At 41.9% G+C, this 19,745-nt stretch overlaps 1 protein-coding gene across 1 annotated transcript; it reads left to right on the forward strand.

Moving 5' to 3' along the window:
* Positions 1–12,758: 12,758 nt before the first annotated feature.
* LOC134624589 (tripartite motif-containing protein 16-like) lies at positions 12,759–14,417 on the forward strand. The gene has a single exon (XM_063469583.1). The coding sequence runs from the start codon at positions 12,759–12,761 to the stop codon at positions 14,415–14,417; it is 1,659 nt and encodes a 552-aa protein (XP_063325653.1).
* Positions 14,418–19,745: the final 5,328 nt, after the last annotated feature.

The following is a 19,745-nucleotide window of genomic DNA, read 5'->3' on the forward strand; positions in this document are numbered from 1 at the left end:
GAGGCAGCCAGGTGTCCCAGAATGCATTTCAAATCACAGGCAGCAATGGTGGTGGTGTAGTTTTAAAATACCCCGTTTTTCTGTCACCAACTACACTTTTAACAGTGTTTTAGCCGTGAATGTCGCGCCGTAATCTTCACATGTCTGGTCAGGTTGTCAACATAGAACATGTTGCAAAAGTGCTCAGATGTTTTCAGAGATTTCACTGCTCTGCTAACAGTCAGCATGCAGAGGGCACCGAGGGGGTTACGTCAACCGGTTTGTTTACATATTCCACTCTCCGTGTTTCACATGTTGCATTCGCAGATTCTCATTTTCACCGAACGATCGTCACTTTCCGCCTGGTCTTGTGTGTCTGTGCTTCTGTAACATAAAGAACGAGCTGACATGTTTCTCATGACACCAGCGATCAGCTCAACAGACCGTCAGTTTACCTGCATGCGTCCTCCTCCTCACCTGTCAGCTGTTTAACACCTGCTGCTAATTCAAGAAACACGCCCACGTTACCTGGTGATCGTCACAGTTTAACTGTGCAGCCGGTGCTTGATATAACGCAATGTCAGCGCATTTTTCTGCATAAGATAAGTAAATATAGTATTTTTCCCGAGCGCAGAGCTGCTGGAGCTTGTTTCCTTACAGAGCACTTTATAGGCGAAGCCACTTTATCAGCGGCTGATGTCCAATCACCGCACACAGCTTTGAAACCTCACCTGAGTTTTAGCTCTCAGTGGTTAAACGCTGGACTTAATTCACTCAGGTTTTGTCTGTCGGGTCACTTTTACTTCGCTGTTTTATTTACAACTGAGCAAATTGCTTTGGCTGAGGTTAAAGTTACGTTTCATAACTGCAGAGTTTTACAGACGTTTAATGGTTCACTGGCACATGTGTTAGACTGAACTATTCGCTTTTCTTTATCTGGTGTGTTTCGGATTTAACAGTGAATTTTGAGATTAAACTCACTTTTAAAATGTTTTTATACAAAGAGGAAAGAGAAGCCGCATTTCCACCGAGAGGAGCAGAGTTTCCAACTACATGTTCATAATGCAGACTGCAACCTGGACAGAAATAATATATCATCTGTTTTTTAATAGTTATTCAACTGTATTCTAAGCACCAGCTGTCTGTTAGAATTTTTAGAGTTTACTTAACTAAAAATAAATGAGGTTAACATATAATTTGTGTGATTTTTTCTCTCTCTCTCTTTTTATTCATTTATTTTTTTTTTTTTGCTTTTCGGTCATGTTATGTTTAACTGTCAAAGGTTTGTTACAAACTATGAAACACATCGTGCAGACTTCTGGATGTTAGAAGAAAACTAATACTGCTCATGAATGAGACTAAAGGCAGGAAGGTGTCCTTTAAAACTAAACATGTTAGTAGGGCCTCCCTATTTATATGAAATAGCACGTGTATTTCAGTAATAGCCTACCGATTTCAGTTCATGGTGAACAGTCACACAGCTCACGTGGGTGTTATCTGTGATACTCCTTAACTATAATTTATCCAAGTTAACTTCAGTTAACTCGGAGCGGCTGGACAACAATTTTACATGTATGATCTTAAAACAGGACACAGCCACTTTACGTGCTGGCCTCATATCAAATGTGAATGCAGACTGAGTCTGTTTGACGTTTGCTTTATATATAATCTTCCTCTCAAACATTTAAACAGCAGCGAGTCTGCAGCTGAGGGAATACAAACTCAAACTGTCGGAACAGGTTTGCCCGTTTCTTGTGTGGATTAATTTGGTAATTTATTAAATGTATAACTGTTATTCTAATCTGCTGCTGAGTCTTACACTGATGAAAATGCAGAAAACACAGATTACGAACACCTGTTCAACCAATCACTTTCTTTCCACTTTGATCTGCGACAAACTGACGGTTCATCTCTGTTACAGTGTTGCTAGACTGCTATATTTTTGAGTTCTTTATGCTGTAGATTTTCACGTCTCTGGAATAGTTGGCATTAATAATGATGCTTTGACGTATTCATAGATGACAGTTAGTCAGCTGGGAAACTCTGGGTTAACTCAGAGAGCTGAAGATATCGTGGAGATGCTGACCTCGCTCCGTGGTGTACAGGGCCGTTTACCCTCATGATTAATATTCACAATAAAAATATTAGCCGAACATCATCAAGTCTGTATGTGTTTTATAGTGTCAAACAACCTTTGTACAGTTAAAGCCAGCAGTTACTACATGACGGAAACACCAACGTTTTCTCTTTTATGCGTTTATACACACTGATCAGATATACGCTGATTACTGAAGAGAAACCCAAAGATCAGCTGTTAATCGAATTTATTTGCTCTCTCTCCTCCTTAAACATGTTTTTAATGTAAGTTATAATTCAGAATTGGTGACTGAAACACGTAGAACACATACGAACATCAGGAAATAACACCCCGATAAATATAACCTCAGTAAAAGAAGTCCGTGTCAGCGGGGATTATTACAGCTGTGTACCGGGGCCTGTGCTTTGTCGGCGGTAACAACAGATCGATTGCTTGCGAGGCGAGCGGGTCTATCCCACGCTTTGCCGTGAGACTGGGCAGACATCTCCGAAATCATCGAAGCACTTTTGCAAAGAGGCTGTATCTTGACAAACCGACCACACATATGAAGATTAAACCACTACATTCTCGGCTAAAAAAATATTAAAACTGTATTTGGTGATACACAAACGAGGTTTTTCAAAGTTCAGTTCTGCCGGTTGTTGTGGGCTATAAACAATGGCCACCAGGCCAAAGCAATGGTTTAGAGTCGTCAGCGTTAACCCCGCCCCCTGAGTTTGATGGGTGAGGCTGACAGATAAAATTAATTCATGGTGAGAGCCAGGCGCCAGGACTGCCAAAATGAAATAAATAAATATATCATTAAATAATTAATTAAATGTGTCAATAATTAATTAAAATGTGAAATACATAAATAATTAATTAAATGTGTCAATAATTAATTAATTAAATGTGTCATAACTATTTAATTAATTAATTCCAATTTTAATTATTTATTGCAACATGTAATTAATTATTTAATGGTGTATTTAATTAATTCATTATGGCAGTCCTGGCGTTCCATACCTTTCAGGGAGGAGGAGGATGGCAGCAAAAAGGAAGAACCTGGATATAAGAAAGTATTTTTCAAAGAAACCTGTAAGTCACTTAAAGCCAAGTTCACTCATAAAATGTTTTGCGTCATAATAACGTTACAGGCTATGCTAGGCTTTGGCCCACATCAGTCTAAAACTGTATGTAACCATGAATAACGTGTTTTGGAAACTAACTGCACAACAGCAGCACTATAGATATATCAGTCTCTCAGAGTAGCATTTCTAATTTTGATTGAAAGTGTCAGAGAAAACGGCAGCCTCCAGCAAGCCAGGATATTAGTTTACAGAGGCTGTTAAAATTATTTTTCTAACGTTAAAATGTTGGCGACACAATAATTTCATCCTAGTGGCACTGACATATTCATAGGGTTCATTTATGAGACAAAATATCATGAGGTAGTCATGATTTTACAAATGTTCCACTTTGTAGTGCAGTTTGCACAAATTGTTTTAAAAATGCACTCACCCTACAAACATTACTGATGAGTCAAGATCTGCACAAATTGACAGAAACACTGAAGCAGCTACACATTTTATTCTTATTGTCATGTATGTCCTATTTGTCAGGTGACAGAAGAACCAACACAAAGCTCAGAGAGTAACGGTGACACAAGATCACAGGTGAAATTGGATGATGACTTGTTGGTTCATTACTGTATTTGAAGCACATGTGTGACTGCATGTATTTGGAATGTCTCACTGTTATTTATCAGGAGACAGAGGCAGCTCTGCCATGTTGTAGCTGGGACAGAGGTGAAGAGGCGAGGTCACAGGTGACTGACTGATGATTAGGTGCTATAGATTAATGGGAGGAGAAGGCATGTGTTTGGCTCCTTCACATAGTGGACATTGAGTTGTTGTGTGGGACACCAGTAGTCCATGTCTGTTGCTGTAACAGTAGTTCATGTTTAGAATAAAAAATCCCAGCTCACTGATTTGATCGGGGCAATAGTGCCTAAAATGTTGCATCATTTTGCTGAGAGATCTTTTACTTTGTGGTAATCTTAGATGAGTAGTTTCATGGACAAAACCCAGCAGATCATTCAGTGTTCCCTTAGTGCTAATATATCAGAGATGTTGGTGTACTGTAACTGAAGTTAAGTCATTATGCAAATGTACTGTTTATAAGATTGGGGAAACCTGCAGTCAGCTGAGACTGAAGCAGTCACCTGGATGAGTGACGAAATGTTTCTCCCACAAAACGCTACGTCCAGATGAACAGAATCAACTTTTGGAAAATGAATTACCTGGATGATTGAGCATGCATCAAGACGATATAACTGACGTAATTTTGTTAAGTCCTTAAAGTCATATTCTTTTATTGTCATGACTGTATTTGAAACTATAGAAAAATGAACAAAATTATTTTTAAGGAATTCAAAGAGAAAATTTGTACTTTATTTTAGATACCTTTATGAATGCAAAACTAACTTTAAGAGGATATTTGAATTGCATCAATAATCCCCAAATAGCCTGTTTTCCACAAAGAAACTGTAAAGATTCAAACGCTGATCTTCATAATTTATGTTTGCAGCTGAACTGATTTGATATTTAGAGACTTGAAAACCAAAAACAAATCCAGTTCACTTGGATTAACAAAGATCTTTCTAAGAGATCTAGAACAGATTTTTGAATCATATCAAATGGCTTAGATGTTAAAAAGTCCATCTTCCCACATCCATTCTCATCACGTTCTAGATTGATTATGTCCTGAGCAGCTGCATCACTGCCTGGTATGGTAACTGCACTGTATCGATTCAATTCAGTTTTATTTACATAGCGCCAAATCACAACAACAGTCGCCTCAAATCGCTTTATATTGTAAGGTAGACCCTACAGTAATACAAAAACCCCACAATCATATAACCCCCTGTGAGCACACACTTTGGTGACAGTGGGAAGGAAAAAACTTCCCATCTTCATAAACCAAGTTACTTTTTGCACAATGCTCAGTCTTTGTTTTGTTTTGTTTTTTTGCAATTTTTGCACATTGCACTTTATGTAGTCATGTGATGATTGTCTGTTATATGTTACATGTAGCACCATGGTCTTGGAGGAACGTTGTCTCATTTCACTGTGTGCTGTACCACTGCACATGGTGTAACAGTTGCTGTTGTAATGCAGTGTATCACCACATGGCGGCGCCTTCTGTCTCATGACTGGTGTGTCACCCCTTTTGTTGTTCTTCTTCGCACTCTCCCTGTAATGGATGCTCCCGTGTGTACGCGGACTAGTGTGCTCTCTTGTAATGTGTGGTAGAGGTAGAACTTTTATTTTTGTTATTATAAATAAATGAGTACTTTTGGAAAGTCAGAAGCTGTTGCTCATTCGCTATCCACCTGTACACCTCCGCGGCTGACTTCATCTCCACCGCACGTTACAACGGTTAGAATGACAATAAAGCCACTTGACTGACATGACTAAAACTATAAGTATTTACTGATCACAGGGCAATTGTTTTAAATTGGTAACACCAGGTAATAAAACAAGTTCCAAACTATTAGAAATTAAGTAATTTCTCCCGTTCTCATCTCTCTTGTCTCTCTTTTACACATGGAGCTTTTTTTTTGGCGTGGTTTAATGACGTCAGGCGCCTGAATTACACAACGCTCCGCCATGGTTCAATCAAACGCCACACAGCTTCCTCTTTGTGTGCTGACGTCTCAGCGTGAAAATCTGTTGTTTAGTTTACTGTGGAAAAACTAAAAAATCTGCAAACCTTCAGCTCTCAGCTATGTTGATACTGGTGGAAAAACTTTTTTTTTGAATTACATTTAGTTATCTAATAATACACTAATCTTATAACATTGGGAAGTCTGTTTTTTCCCTTATAAATGGTGCGACGTTTGTGAGGAAAATGCATTTGTTGGTTGAGCAGAAAAGTTAGTATGCACTAGAAATATGACATACTGGAAATAATCAGTTTATTCATTTAACAAACAGAGGCCTCAGCAGCATGTGAAAGAACCACACACAGCAGCCTGGCACCTCCTCCTCATGCTGGTCCCACACTGCTGTGGATGGCATCGCATTCTTCAGCCACTGTTTTTCGCCCATCAGACAGTGCGGTTGTGTAGGTCACACAAAAGGTTGTTTGGGTTTGACACAACCCACAAATGCATTTCCCTCACAGATGCGGCTCCATTAAGGTTTCACAAAGGTGTGAGATTCTCTCTCCACAAAGGTCCTGCCAACATACAGCAGTGGAGGATGGTGATGATATTACCATTGCGTATGTGAAAGATTAGCTTTGTGATTTAAAGCCTGTTGTACTTTGTGCCAAATATCACAGTTTCCAGCAAACTATTGACAGTCAGCATAGTGACAAAATAAGTGAACATCTGAGAGCACTGCAGGTCATGCGGTGTGACTCATTGGTCTGGGGTAAACGTCTCACTTTGGGTGTGTGAGGTCCTGGGTTAAAATTCTGGAAGCTTCATGATGTGAAACGGAAACTTTAGCAACAACTTAAGGAATGTTGCCATCAGTGGTAAGCACAAAATTGCTGATGGTGGAACTGAGCTGTGTTCACTGTAATCAGACAGATTCAGGACTCACCTGTTTTTGCTCTGGTGCCTGAAGGAACAGATGGGCCTGAGAGAGTGCTACAGAGAGATCAGCTTTTGCCCTGTGGGTTTCAAAGTCTCGATGAATGCGTGGCGCTTTGGCCGGTATACCGGCTTCCGCGAGTGTGACGCTTATTTTGAGAGACAAAAAGCAATGAAATACAATTTATTCTTAATATTTCATAATCATAATAATCTTCCAATTTAGAACTACAATTTTAAAAAAGAACACACACAAATAAATACAGTTAAATGCTTACAATTTATTTTCCTAAGCCACATGGAGCCGCAATATAAGGATGAAGGAGCCAAAAGAGCCGCGGGTTGCTGACCACTGCTTTAGCTTCTCATGATGTGGCTCATCTGTTCACTTTTTACTGTAAATGAATGCAAATTTATATTTGAGGTTACTTGTTGTGACTTTATGACATTTTTTTTAAATCAGAAGCAGGCACTTTCACAAGTGTCTGACTGTTGTCAGTGTGGTCACAAAGAGCAGCTGCTGGACTTTAGTTTTAAATATTTGGAGCTTGTTTGTGTGTTTTTTAAATGGCTTCTGTACTTTATGAATAAAGAGTATAAAAATATAGCTTCTATGAAATGGAGACATTTCTGAAGATATGGTGATAACATTTTAAGCATCTGTAAATTAAATTTCACAAATTACTACATGAAATTGTTGAGATACACTTAAACAATGTATAACATGAGAGTGAAAAAGCCTTGGAAATATGAAAATATTTGAAAGTTGACAATAAAAACTATTAATAAATTAATAATTTAATAATACACACTGAAAACAGGTGTAGTAGAAACAAACTCACAGAGGTTTAAACATGTCTGTCATACTGAGGAGACTCCATCGCATGGTTTGTTTTTCCACATGACTTTCTCTTTAGTGAAGTCTTTTTGCTCACTTCCTCTCTGCAAGCACAAACTTGTCTTCCTCTGGGTGTCCACGAGGTGTCCTCAGATGATCCCTTCTGTTTTCATTAGCTCACAAACTACCCAACTCATCCACACCATATTCCTTAAATGTTTAACATCTGGACTTAGCTCTGCACAGAATGGTCACCAAATTTATATATATTTTTAGAAGAAGCCGATTCGCCCCAACCACAGAGTGAAGTTTGTGTTCACATGGGGCTGCAGAAAGTTTTACATTGTTCTGGGTCTGGGACTTACATCAGCAGCTGTGCTGTTTGTCTGTGTTTCTATCATTTGTTTTCTTTTTAAGGAAGAAAACTTAATCGGACCGTTTTGGGGCGAGGTATAATCCAACATCAGACTTTATGTACCTCTATGTTTAACATCTGTTTTGTTGCCATTTTGACATTCTCCTGAATACAGTTTAAATTGCAAAAAATGCAGGCAGTTGACTGGTGATGAGAGTGATGTTTATTTACAGAAGTGTTTTACAACACAAAACCCGGGGACACAAACAGAGCACAGAGGGAAGACAAAGGTAGGGATGATAAACACGACAACCAAACCCAAAGAACTAATAGAAAATCAGAATAAATACCAAATACAAAACGCTGGGTCAATGACCCAGGACCATGACAGAAGGGGTGGCCATTTTTGGTCACGAACAAGCTGAGAGGGAGTTTTTCTGTTTTTGCTCTCCCTGCACAAAAATAACTACTTCATAATCAATGTTGGTGTGAATCAATTACGTGTCCCAGACTCTTCTAATATTAATACAAGCTATTCCAGTAGCACTGCAGATAATATTGTGTGATTTGAGTTTTGTCATCTAACTGGTGCAGTGGACAAACAAACTGGTGTTTAAAGGGTTAAAAATGTAAAAAGTAATCACTATTTTAAATTTATGAAAAGAACTGAAGTTAGTTAAAAGCTTCATGCAGAAAAAATGGCAAAAAACATAAAAATAATAAAAATTACAGACCCAATCTGTTGGTGGACACCTTTGGCCACGAACAAGCTGAAAGGGTAGTTTTGAACAAACCCAGAGAATGCTAGTTTTACGGCTTGAAGAAAGGGAAACAAACTCATTTTAGAATATTTTACGTCACATGTCACTGTAACTTTAAGCAAAATCACAGCAAGAGAGAAAAGAAAAATAAAGAAAAAACTAAGAAACAGTAAAACAATTTGAGTGCAGACGATTAGCATGAAGGCTTACGGTGTACAACTTTACCTCTAGTTAACGGTGCAGAATGTAACGGTCCAGCTGAGCAGAAACGTTACTGGGCCGCCCTGACAAACACAGGAAGACACGCCCTTTTTCAGGAAGTAGCGTGAAGAATTTTAAATACTTGTTTAAGATGTGTTTGTGTCTCTGCAGCAGGGAGGGATTTTCCTGAGCCTGAAAGAAAACCTGAGACATCAAACACAGAGAGACGAGGAAGGATCTACTGTGGACTGACAGTAGCTCTGCTGCAAATGGTTGATATCACTTTAAATAGAACACGTGTTTGAGTAGAGACATAAAAAATACAATCACAATACCAAATGAAATATAGCCAACCCAAATCCACTCAGTTGTGTGGATGTACAGAAAGAAATTAACAGCAATTAGAGAAAGAATAGAGGGTCTTCAGACCCTCTTCTTCTCCATGCACCTTGAAACTAAGTGAAGTTGTGGTAGAAGTTTTCGTTCTGATTTGTTTCTGTTGCCATATTTCCATTTATAAAGTTATTGGTTTATTATTACTTATATTGCAGTAATATTTCTGCTGTCTGCCAGTTTTTGACTCCTCTGATGAAGCTGCAGTGTTTGTGTTCTGCTTTGATCCACAGTGATCTGCTTCTTTATTGTCTGATCGCATAAAAACTGTCTGACTGCAGCTGTGAGTTCAGACCTTCAGGATTCATTTACAGCTTTAATTCTTACACAGTATGGATTAATCTTATTATTGTTAATCTGAAACTCTGCTGCATTCACTGATTTTAATCCCGTGTCTTTCAGCGTCTGATGGTGATTGTTATCCTGTAAATGTGAATCAGCCTGACATTAAATCAGTGAGTTGTTAACACTGGTGTTGTTTTATTGCACTTTTTCTACATTGAAATCTTCACCTGGCTGCAGGTTTACAGCTGTGTGTGTTTCTGCACCATCAGGCTCTTTAAAATGACCCAAAGACCTCTGACTGGTTCCAGTAACCTGATAGATTTGGATCTGTGTTTGTTTTTGGTTTATGTTTATTTCTACTTTTGTGTTTCTGATTGAGTCCAAACTAAACTCCAACATTCACTCATGTTTTTAATAATGTGCAACTATGAACAAATTCAAATGTTTCCTGTTTGCTCTGCATTTTTTTAAACATACATTGTAGTTTTTTTCTTCATTTGTCTTTCCACCTTCAGCCTCTTTGTTCTTTCTTCCAGCTGAGATAAATTTAAGGTGGAAATGAGACAATCGGTTCATGCGCTACCAGGATGTCAAATATCAGTGGACTGCTGTGCAGTTTATTTATTGTGTTTGACTTTATCGCCTCCATGTGGACATTTATGGAATCAGTCAAACAGAAAAGTTGAATGATTGTTAAATTAATGGCAGCTTTAATAATGGACAGCAGGGGGTATTGTAGGTTTAAACTTTTAGGGGGACCCAGCTGCCAGTCATACATGCAGTGCCTTGTAATTAATATCAATGCAATATGTAAATGTAATCAACCCTTTTCACATTTGCAAACCTAATTCCAACTGGATAAACAGACAGTGTTACCTTCCAAAGCAACTTCAGTAGTCAGTTGACCCATTGTAGTGTCTAAGAATATTGGAGCCTTCAGTTATCAAACCTGAGGCTCAGTCATTAGAGATGTTAAAGAACTATTTGTGATAGAGCGGATATGATGAAACATTATTGCTGTGCAGTTTATTTATTGTGTTTGACTTTATTGCCTCCATGTGTACATTTATGGAATCAGTCAAGTAGAAAAGTTGAATAACAAAGCGGATAAGATGAAACATTAACTCATGTTTTTAATAATGTGCAACTATGAACAAATTCAAATGTTTCCTGTTTGCTCTGCATCTTTTAAACATACATTTTAGTTCATTCTTCATTTGTGTTTCCACCTTCAGCCTCTTTGTTCTTTCTTTCCAGCTGAGATGAATTTAAGGTGGAAATGAGACAATCGGTTCATGAGCTGCCAGGATGTCAAATATCAGTGGACTGCTGTGCAGTTTATTTATTGTGTTTGACTTTATCGCCTCCATGTGTACATTTATGGAATCAGTCAAGTAGAGAAGTTGAATAACAAAGCAGATAAGATGAAACATTATTTCACTCTGTTAATCACACAGAGGCAGTCCATCAAATCCTCCAGCACTTAAAGGATTTTATTCAGCACAGATGCTGGAAAATCACCCTCCACTCCATCAACCTGTACATGAAGCAACTGGTAACAGAGTTGTTTTATATTAAAGTTTCTAATTCATACAAACCCTCCTTTATTATGCAGACTGAGCACAGAGTAATGAGAGGAGAATAGACCTGTCGTCAGTCACATCAATGTAGTGTCACCATCCTGTTCAGCCATCTTAACAATGAATCCTCTAAAATGCAGCCATTCATATCAGTGCGCTCTGTTTGCAATGTCCACTGGTGGGCCCATTTTATATGAGCTCTTTAAATGACTGTAACTCCGTCATTGTGTATGTTAGAGATATAATACGAACGGTTTTGAAAAGAAGAAAAGCTGTGCTTTAGGAGATATTTGGTGTATTATGGTAGCACAAATTGTTCACAAGCTACTGCTGTCTGAAAAAGGAAAATTCAGTTCCGCTTAGGTAATACCATGGGTTATTTGCACTACAGTAGCTCCTCGACCAGTTGGGCAAGAGAGACATTTCAGATGGTTACTGAAAGATGAGAAGATGAGCTTTAGGAAACTTTACAGTGCATCATTAGAAAGCAAAATGTAACGATGGTCCAATCATAAGTACGAATTGATGACGCACGGAACAGAGACGCAGGTGTGGAGAAGTGGCAATGCCTGGCAAAAATGCCTGGAGATTTAAAAACCTGAGTGGCCTAGGCTCAAAAACTTTCTTGTACGTATTTATTATTAATTCATATTTAACGGTGATGTCGTGTTACATTTTGTTCCTGCTGAGTATCAGTTTCTACTTAACTAAAAATCTGAAAATACAGAGTCCATTTTTTTCCACTTTAAACTGTTGTTCCATTGTAATAACAATACAATAATGTAAAATGACTGCCAGAAAAAGCTGAGGTTATTCTGAGAAAAGGAGCAAAAACATGCACTTATAATATGACTTCTGGCCATTTTACAGCCAAAATAACCAAAAAAGTCCGGGCAGCATGTATGATACATGATCAATAAAAGGGTTAATATTGACTGGTTCTCACATACCTGTATTTAGCCACGTCCCTGCTCAAGATTATTGTTGTGATCAACTCGACCGTAATAACAGAAAAATACTTTTAAAGAAGGATCAGAGTTTCTTTTTATTATTCCTGTCCAACATGAATCACATTTTTGTGGAGCTGAATGTATTTGAAAACCTTTTAATATGTTTACAGCCTCATATACCAACTACTACACCTGCTGCACCCTCTCACCTTTGATGGTGTTTGAGGGAGAGAAACAATTGAAATGAACATAAACTTAAATGCAACATAAGCATCATGTCAGTGGCTGCCTGATCTGTATGTTTAGGATCATTATCCTCCTGCATTGACTAAAACTGAAGGACCGTTTGTTAACTTCAGTGAGAACTCTGACATTTCTAAAGTGAAGTTTATTTATATAGAAGAAAGTGTTAACAAGCTTAAAAGTTGATGTGAGCAGTAAATAAAAAAGGGTTAAACACACAGTGTTGCTCTCAAACTGCTCCTCTTCCTGGAGTGAAGCACAGCCTGATAACCCTCCCTCTCCTTCCTGCTCTTAAACACAGCACATCCTCTCTGTCCACATGTTTCCTCGTTCCCTCCCCTTCAGATCTGCACTTTGAGGATGGGTGTAACCAACATCTGGTGACGTGTAAGAGCTGACAGGCTCCATTCACTGCAGAAACAGATGTTGTTGAGATCAGAGCTCAGACTAGTTTCCGTTATAAGGAAGAGGAACTCCCACAGTCACTGAAGAAATGGCACAGAAAGGAGTTCAGCTGGACCGAGAAACCTTCTCTTGTTCCATCTGTTTGGATCTACTGAAGGATCCGGTGACTACAACCTGTGGACACAGCTACTGCAGGAACTGTATTAAATCCCACTTTGATGAAGAGGACAGGAAGGGAATCCACAGCTGCCCTCAGTGCAGGAAGACTTTCACACCGAGGCCTGTCCTGGAGAAAAGCATCATGTTAGCTGAGTTGGTGGAGCAGCTGAAGAAGACTGGACTCCAAGCTGCTCCTGCTGATAACTGCTATGCTGGACCTGAAGATGTGGCCTGTGATGTCTGCACTGGGAGGAAGCTGAAAGCCATCAAGTCCTGTTTATTCTGTCTGGCCTCTTACTGTGAGAAACACCTCCAACCTCACTATGATGCAGCTCCATTAAAGAAACACAAGCTGGTGGCCCCCTCCAAGAAGCTCCAGGAGAACATCTGCTCTCGTCATGATGAGGTGATGAAGATTTTCTGTCGTACTGATCAGCAGAGTATCTGTTTTGTCTGCACAATGGATGAACATAAAGGCCATGAAACAGTCCCAGCTGCAGCAGAAAGGACTGAGAAGCAGAAGGAGCTAAACATCCAGCAGAGAATCCAGGAGAGAGAGAAAGATGTGAAGCTGCTTCAACAGGAGGTGGAGGCCATCAATGGCTCTGCTGATAAAGCAGTGGAGGACAGTGAGAAGATGTTCACTGAGCTGATCCGTCTCATCCAGAAAAGAAGCTCTGATGTGAAGCAGCAGGTCAGATCCCAGCAGGAAACTGAAGTGAGTCGAGTCAAAGAGCTTCAGGAGAAGCTGGAGCAGGAGATCGCTGAGCTGAAGAGGAAAGACGGCGAGCTGGAGCAGCTCTCACACACAGAGGATCACAACCAGTTTCTACACAACTACCCCTCACTGTCAGCACTCAGTGAGTCTACACACTCATCCAGCATCAATATTCGTCCTCTGAGGTACTTTGAGGATGTGACAGCAGCTGTGTCAGAGACCAGAGATAAACTACAGGACATTCTGAGAGAGGAATGGACAAACATCTCACTGACAGTCACTGAAGAGGATGTTTTACTGTCACCACCAGAGCCAAAGACCAGAGCTGGATTCTTAAAATATTCACATGAAATCACACTGGATCCAAACACAGCACACAGACGTCTGTTCTTATCTCAGGGGAACAGAAAAGCAACATTTATGAACCAACAACAGTCTTATTCTGATCATCCAGACAGATTCACTGGATGGTATCAGGTCCTGAGTAGAGAGAGTCTGAGTGGACGTTGTTACTGGGAGGTGGAGTGGAGAGGGAGAGGAGTTTTTGTAGCAGTCACATACAAGAATATCAGCAGAGCAGGGAGCATCGATGAATGTTTATTTGGATACAATAACAAATCTTGGGCATTATATTGGTTCAGAGAAAGTTTTAAATTTCGCCACAACAAAGTCCAAACTGTCCTCTCAGGTCCTCGGTCCTCCAGAGTAGGAGTGTACCTGGATCACAGAGCAGGTATTCTGTCTTTCTACAGCGTCTCTGAAACCATGACTCTCCTCCACAGAGTCCAGACCACATTCACTCAGCCGCTCTATGCTGGACTTTATCTTTTTAATTATGGGGACACTGCAGAGTTGATTAAAGTCAAATAAACAGAGAAGATAGGTTCATGTTGATCCCTGACCATTATTGTTAGGATCCCTGGGTCATCGACCCAGTGGTTTGTGTTTTGGTTCTTTGAGTTTGTTATTTCATTATATTTTAGTTTTGCTTTTTGGGTTTTTGGATTATTCTTAGTTTAGGTTCTCTGGGTGGGTTCTGTTAGAGTTTTAGTGTTCTGGTTTTCTGTGTGTGATTCTGAGTTGCTGTCTCCCCTGTTTGCTGTATCCCCACGTCCAGTCAGTGTCTGTGTCTGCCTGTGAGTCTGTGTTATGTTTCCTGTTTTACTTTGAAAGTCCATGTCTCATGTTAGTGTATCTGGTTTTGCTCTCCTTGTCTCGTTAGTCCTGATTTGCCCCAGCTGTGTTTCCCTCCTGTTGCCCATTCCCTGATTGCTCCCTCTGTGTATTTAAGCCCTGTGTTTTCCTGTGCTCTCTGTCGTGTTCTACCGTTTACTTAGCTGTGTGTTCTGTTAGTCCTCTGGTTTAAGTTTATTTTGATTTTTTCCAGTCATGTTATGTTACCCTTTTTGAGTTCAGCATTAAAGCTGTTTTGAGTTCACCTTTTGTCTCCGGAGTCTGCACTTTGGGTCCTTTTCCTGTCTGCACACAGCCATTCATAACAGAAGAACGCGACCAGAACATGGACCCAGCAGACTCCATATGGTATCGGCGACCCGCAGTTTCTGCCTTCCTCAGGGAGAGCGTGAGGCAGGAGGCTAAGCATGCCCAGGAGCTCCAGTCACCCTTCTATGGGTCTCGTTTGGCTTTCGGAGGGCCCCGCAGCCTCCAAACCGCCATGGCTACCGAGCCGGCACCTATGCCTCGGAAGATCAGATTGAGCACGTGCTCATTCTCTCCGGTCGCTACACCTCCGCCTCCACCCCCGGATTTCCAGTCCGACAAGTGGGTTAAACGGCAAAGGAAGAAGGATTATGTGACGCCGGACGTTAGACTCACTCCGCTGCAGTCCTTCGCTCTGTTTTTGGGTCTGCCCCGTTCTGAGCTTCACAAACTCCCTGCATCCTCATCGCAGCCCGTTCTTTTGGAGGATACACAGCCCAGTTTGCCAGCTCCCACTTCCCGGAGAAAGCGACGCTCACGCTTTCGCCACTCTGTCTCTGCTGAGCCACTCCCCGTGGTGAGTTGTAATGACTGTTTTCATTCTGCTCCCTCTGAGCTGGAAAAGGACAATCATGTGAACACTGTAAATTCTGAGACTGTGAAAACTGTTAAGACTGTTAGACGTGGTGGTGGTAGGAAGCTAAGAAACTTTGTAAAGGAGTCTGTGTTTGCTGAACCTACTCCTTCGCCCCGTTGTGTTCCTGCTCCCAGGGCAGCTCGGGCCCAGCATTCCCCTGCACCTGTTTCAGTGCTTCGGGTGAGGGAGGCTGAGGTCCAGCTGGTCCCTGCTCCAGTGTCCAGGCCGGCTGAGGCTCTGCCTGTCGCTGCACCCGTACCAGCTCCTCGGGTGGGGACAGCAGCTGCCCAGCCATTGACGGTGCCTGTCCCGGCTCCCAGGGTGAGGATGACCGGGAACCAGTTAGCTCCTGCACCCGTACCTTCTCCTCGGGTGGGAGTGGCTGGTGTCCGGCAGGCACCTGCACCTGTTTCTGACCTCGCTGGAGGCTCAGGTGAGCCCGTCCAGCGGTTTTCTTCAGGTTCTGGAGGCTCAGGGGAACTAGCTCAGTTTACTGCTAATCCACCACCTAACCCACCATTACTACCATCGTTACAACAGTCAATAGAATTTAAACTTCTATCAATAGCTCGAACATTAGCTCACCTCTCAGCTCAGTCGCCTGCTCAGTTACCACCTGCCTCGCCTGGAGGGTCCGAGGGGCCCGTCCAGCCTTCTGTTCCCGCTGGGGGTTCTGGAGAACCGCACCAGCCTTTGTTCGTCTCCGCTGGAGGGTCCGAGGGGCCCTTCCAGCCTTCTGTTCCCACTGGGGGTTCTGGAGAACCGCACCAGTCTTTGTTCGTCTCCGCTGGAGGGTCAGAGGGGCCCGTCCAGCCTTCGTCGCCACCACCTGCGGCTCCCACGCCGTCGCCTGCAGTGCCACCATCTGTTTCGTCGACTGCAGCTTCGTCCTCGCCTGGTCCAGCTTCAGCTTCAGCTTTGGCTTCGTCCTCGCCTGGTCCAGCTTCAGCTTCAGCTACGGCTTCGTCCTCACCTGGTCCGGCTTCGGCTACAGCTTCGCCTGGTCCAGCTCTGGCTTCTGCTTCGCCGTCGCCTGGTCCAGCTCTGGCTTCTGCTTCGCCGTCGCCTGGTCCAGCTCTGGCTTCTGCTTCGCCGTCGCCTGGTCCAGCTCTGGCTTCTGCTTCGCCGTCGCCTGGTCCAGCTCTGGCTTCTGCTTCGCCGTCGCCTGGTCCAGCTCTGGCTTCGCCTGCTCGTCCTGCTCGTCCTGCTCGGCCTGCTCGGCCTGCTCGGCCTGCTCGGCCTGCCCGGCCTGCCCGGCCTGTTCGTCCTGCACGTCCTGCCTGGCCAATGACTGGATGTCCTCGCCGTCGTGGACGGCCTCCTGACCTGCTCCGTCGCCGCCGGTGCCTCCCGCCCGGCCGGCCTCCTGACCTGCTCCGTCGCCGCCGGTGCCTCCCGCCCGGCCGGCCTCCTGACCTGCTCCGTCGCCGCCGGTGCCTCCCGCCCGGCCGGCCTCCTGACCTGCTCCGTCGCCGCCGGTGCCTCCCGCCCGGCCGGCCTCCTGAACTTTTTTCTGGACTCTTGGGCCGTCGCCCTCCGGGCCGGCCCCCTGTGCCGCCTGGATTTGGACTGTTGTGCCGTCGACCTCCGGGCCGGCCCCCTGAATCTTTTCGAGACTGTTGCCTGGGCCTCAGTGCTGTTGTTTTGTTCTGTTTTGGACTTTGTTCCCTGTGTTTTGGTTTCTGGCTCCTTGTGTTTTTGTTTCAGTCCCTCCATCCTGTTTCCCCCACCGCCCGCCCTGGTTGGGTTGTTTTTCGTTTTTGGTGTTCTGGTTTGGGCTGTCTGGAAGCCAGCCTTTAAGGGGGGGGTACTGTTAGGATCCCTGGGTCATCGACCCAGTGGTTTGTGTTTTGGTTCTTTGAGTTTGTTATTTCATTATATTTTAGTTTTGCTTTTTGGGTTTTTGGATTATTCTTAGTTTAACAGAACCCACCCAGAGAACCTAGAGTTTTAGTGTTCTGGTTTTCTGTGTGTGATTCTGAGTTGCTGTCTCCCCTGTTTGCTGTATCCCCACGTCCAGTCAGTGTCTGTGTCTGCCTGTGAGTCTGTGTTATGTTTCCTGTTTTACTTTGAAAGTCCATGTCTCATGTTAGTGTATCTGGTTTTGCTCTCCTTGTCTCGTTAGTCCTGATTTGCCCCAGCTGTGTTTCCCTCCTGTTGCCCATTCCCTGATTGCTCCCTCTGTGTATTTAAGCCCTGTGTTTTCCTGTGCTCTCTGTCGCGTTCTACCGTTTACTTAGCTGTGTGTTCTGTTAGTCCTCTGGTTTAAGTTTATTTTGATTTTTTTCCAGTCATGTTATGTTACCCTTTTTGAGTTCAGCATTAAAGCTGTTTTGAGTTCACCTTTTGTCTCCGGAGTCTGCACTTTGGGTCCTTTTCCTGTCTGCACACAGCCATTCATAACAATTATATGTACTTGTGTAGTTTCTAAATGAGGCTTTACATTTTAGAAGCTGAGAAGTTCAGTGGTCCATTGATGTGTGAAAATAATATTGCACTGATTCAAACTGCACTTACATTTATATACCTTACATCAATATAAATCTGAATTTGTTCTTATGGCTGATAATCATGTGAGTTTAAATGATACTACTCTTCATATTCAGCATGTTTGAAATCTGTCATCAGTCTGGTTAGTGGTTTTATTCTGTAGTTGCTGTAGTGGGTTGTCAAATGCAACAATATATCGAAGCTGCAGTGATTCATCAGTTAGTCAATGATTAGAGAATTGATTGTTTTATCATTATTATAGTCACATTTAAAGCTGATTCCAGTTTCTGAAATGTGAAGAACGTAAAATCATGGAGCATTTATGTATTTTTAGGTCTGTCTTACAGCAGAAGCAGCATTTACATGAACTCATTGGCCTTTATCCACTGAACACTCTATTCTTCATCACCTCATCTTCTTCTGACTGATACTGAGCTCCAGCCCTTTTTACCTCTTGAAGATGATTCATATTCACTGAAATTTCACTCATAACACAGAAACTGTTCGGCTTTGTTCATCGTAGTTTTGGGGAGTTTTTAATTACATTTACAGCTTCAGAATGACTTTGTGATGTCAGAATAGAAAGTCTGTGTCCAACCCTGGTGTTTGATCAGATGTTTGATCCCTGCAGGGTTGGATTTTTTTTATATGAATGTTGAATTTGTTGTATTTGATTTGAGTTAGATTTCCACTGAGGAATGATTCGTTGTAAAAAGTGGATCTACCAACAGTTTATTTCTTTGTTATTATGATTAAAATGTCAAACAAATATATTTTCCACTTTTTGCGTGACAGAGGCAGGAATTTCTCTGTCCTGCATGTGGAGAAATCTGCTGTTAAATCAGAACATTAACAGGTTTCAGGTTGTATTCAAACCAAGGGCGTAGATTTGGCATGGACGGAAGGGAATTGTCCCCACCAATAATTTGATCCCTTTGAGTAAAGAAAAACAAACCCGATAGAAAGAAAAACGATCTGTGAGGACCTGCGATGAGGAGAGGAGGATGACAGCAAAAAGGAAGAGCCTGGATATAAGAAAGTATTTTTCAAAGAAACCTGTAAGTCACTTAAAGTCAAGTTCACTCATAAAATGTGTCCGTCATAATAGTGTTACAGGCTATGCTAGGCTTTGGCCTACATCAGTCTAAAATTGTATGTAACCATGAATAACGTGTTTTAGAAACTAACTGCACAACAGCAGCACTATTAGTTCTCTCAGTCTCAGAGTAGCATTTCTAACTTTGATTGAAACTGTCAGAGAAAACGGCAGCCTCCAGCAAGCCAGGATATTAGTTTACAGAGGCTGTTAAAATTATTTGTCTAACGTTAAAATGTTGGTGACACAATAATTTCATCCTAATGGCACTGACATATTCATAGGGTTCATTTTTGAGACAAAATATGAGGTAGTCATGATTTTACAAATATTCCACCTTGTAGTGCAGTTTGCACAAATTGTTTTAAAAATGCACTCACCCTACAAACATTAGTGATGAGTCAAGATCTGCACAAAGTGACAGAAACACTGAAGCAGCTCCACATTTTATTCTTATTGTCATGTATGTCCTATTTGTCAGGTGACAGAAGAACCAACACAAAGCTCAGAGAGTAACAGTGATACAAGATCACAG

The sequence above is a fragment of the Pelmatolapia mariae genome, linkage group LG3_W, assembly GCF_036321145.2.
Source record: "Pelmatolapia mariae isolate MD_Pm_ZW linkage group LG3_W, Pm_UMD_F_2, whole genome shotgun sequence".
In the NCBI taxonomy this organism is placed as follows: Eukaryota; Metazoa; Chordata; class Actinopteri; order Cichliformes; family Cichlidae; genus Pelmatolapia; species Pelmatolapia mariae.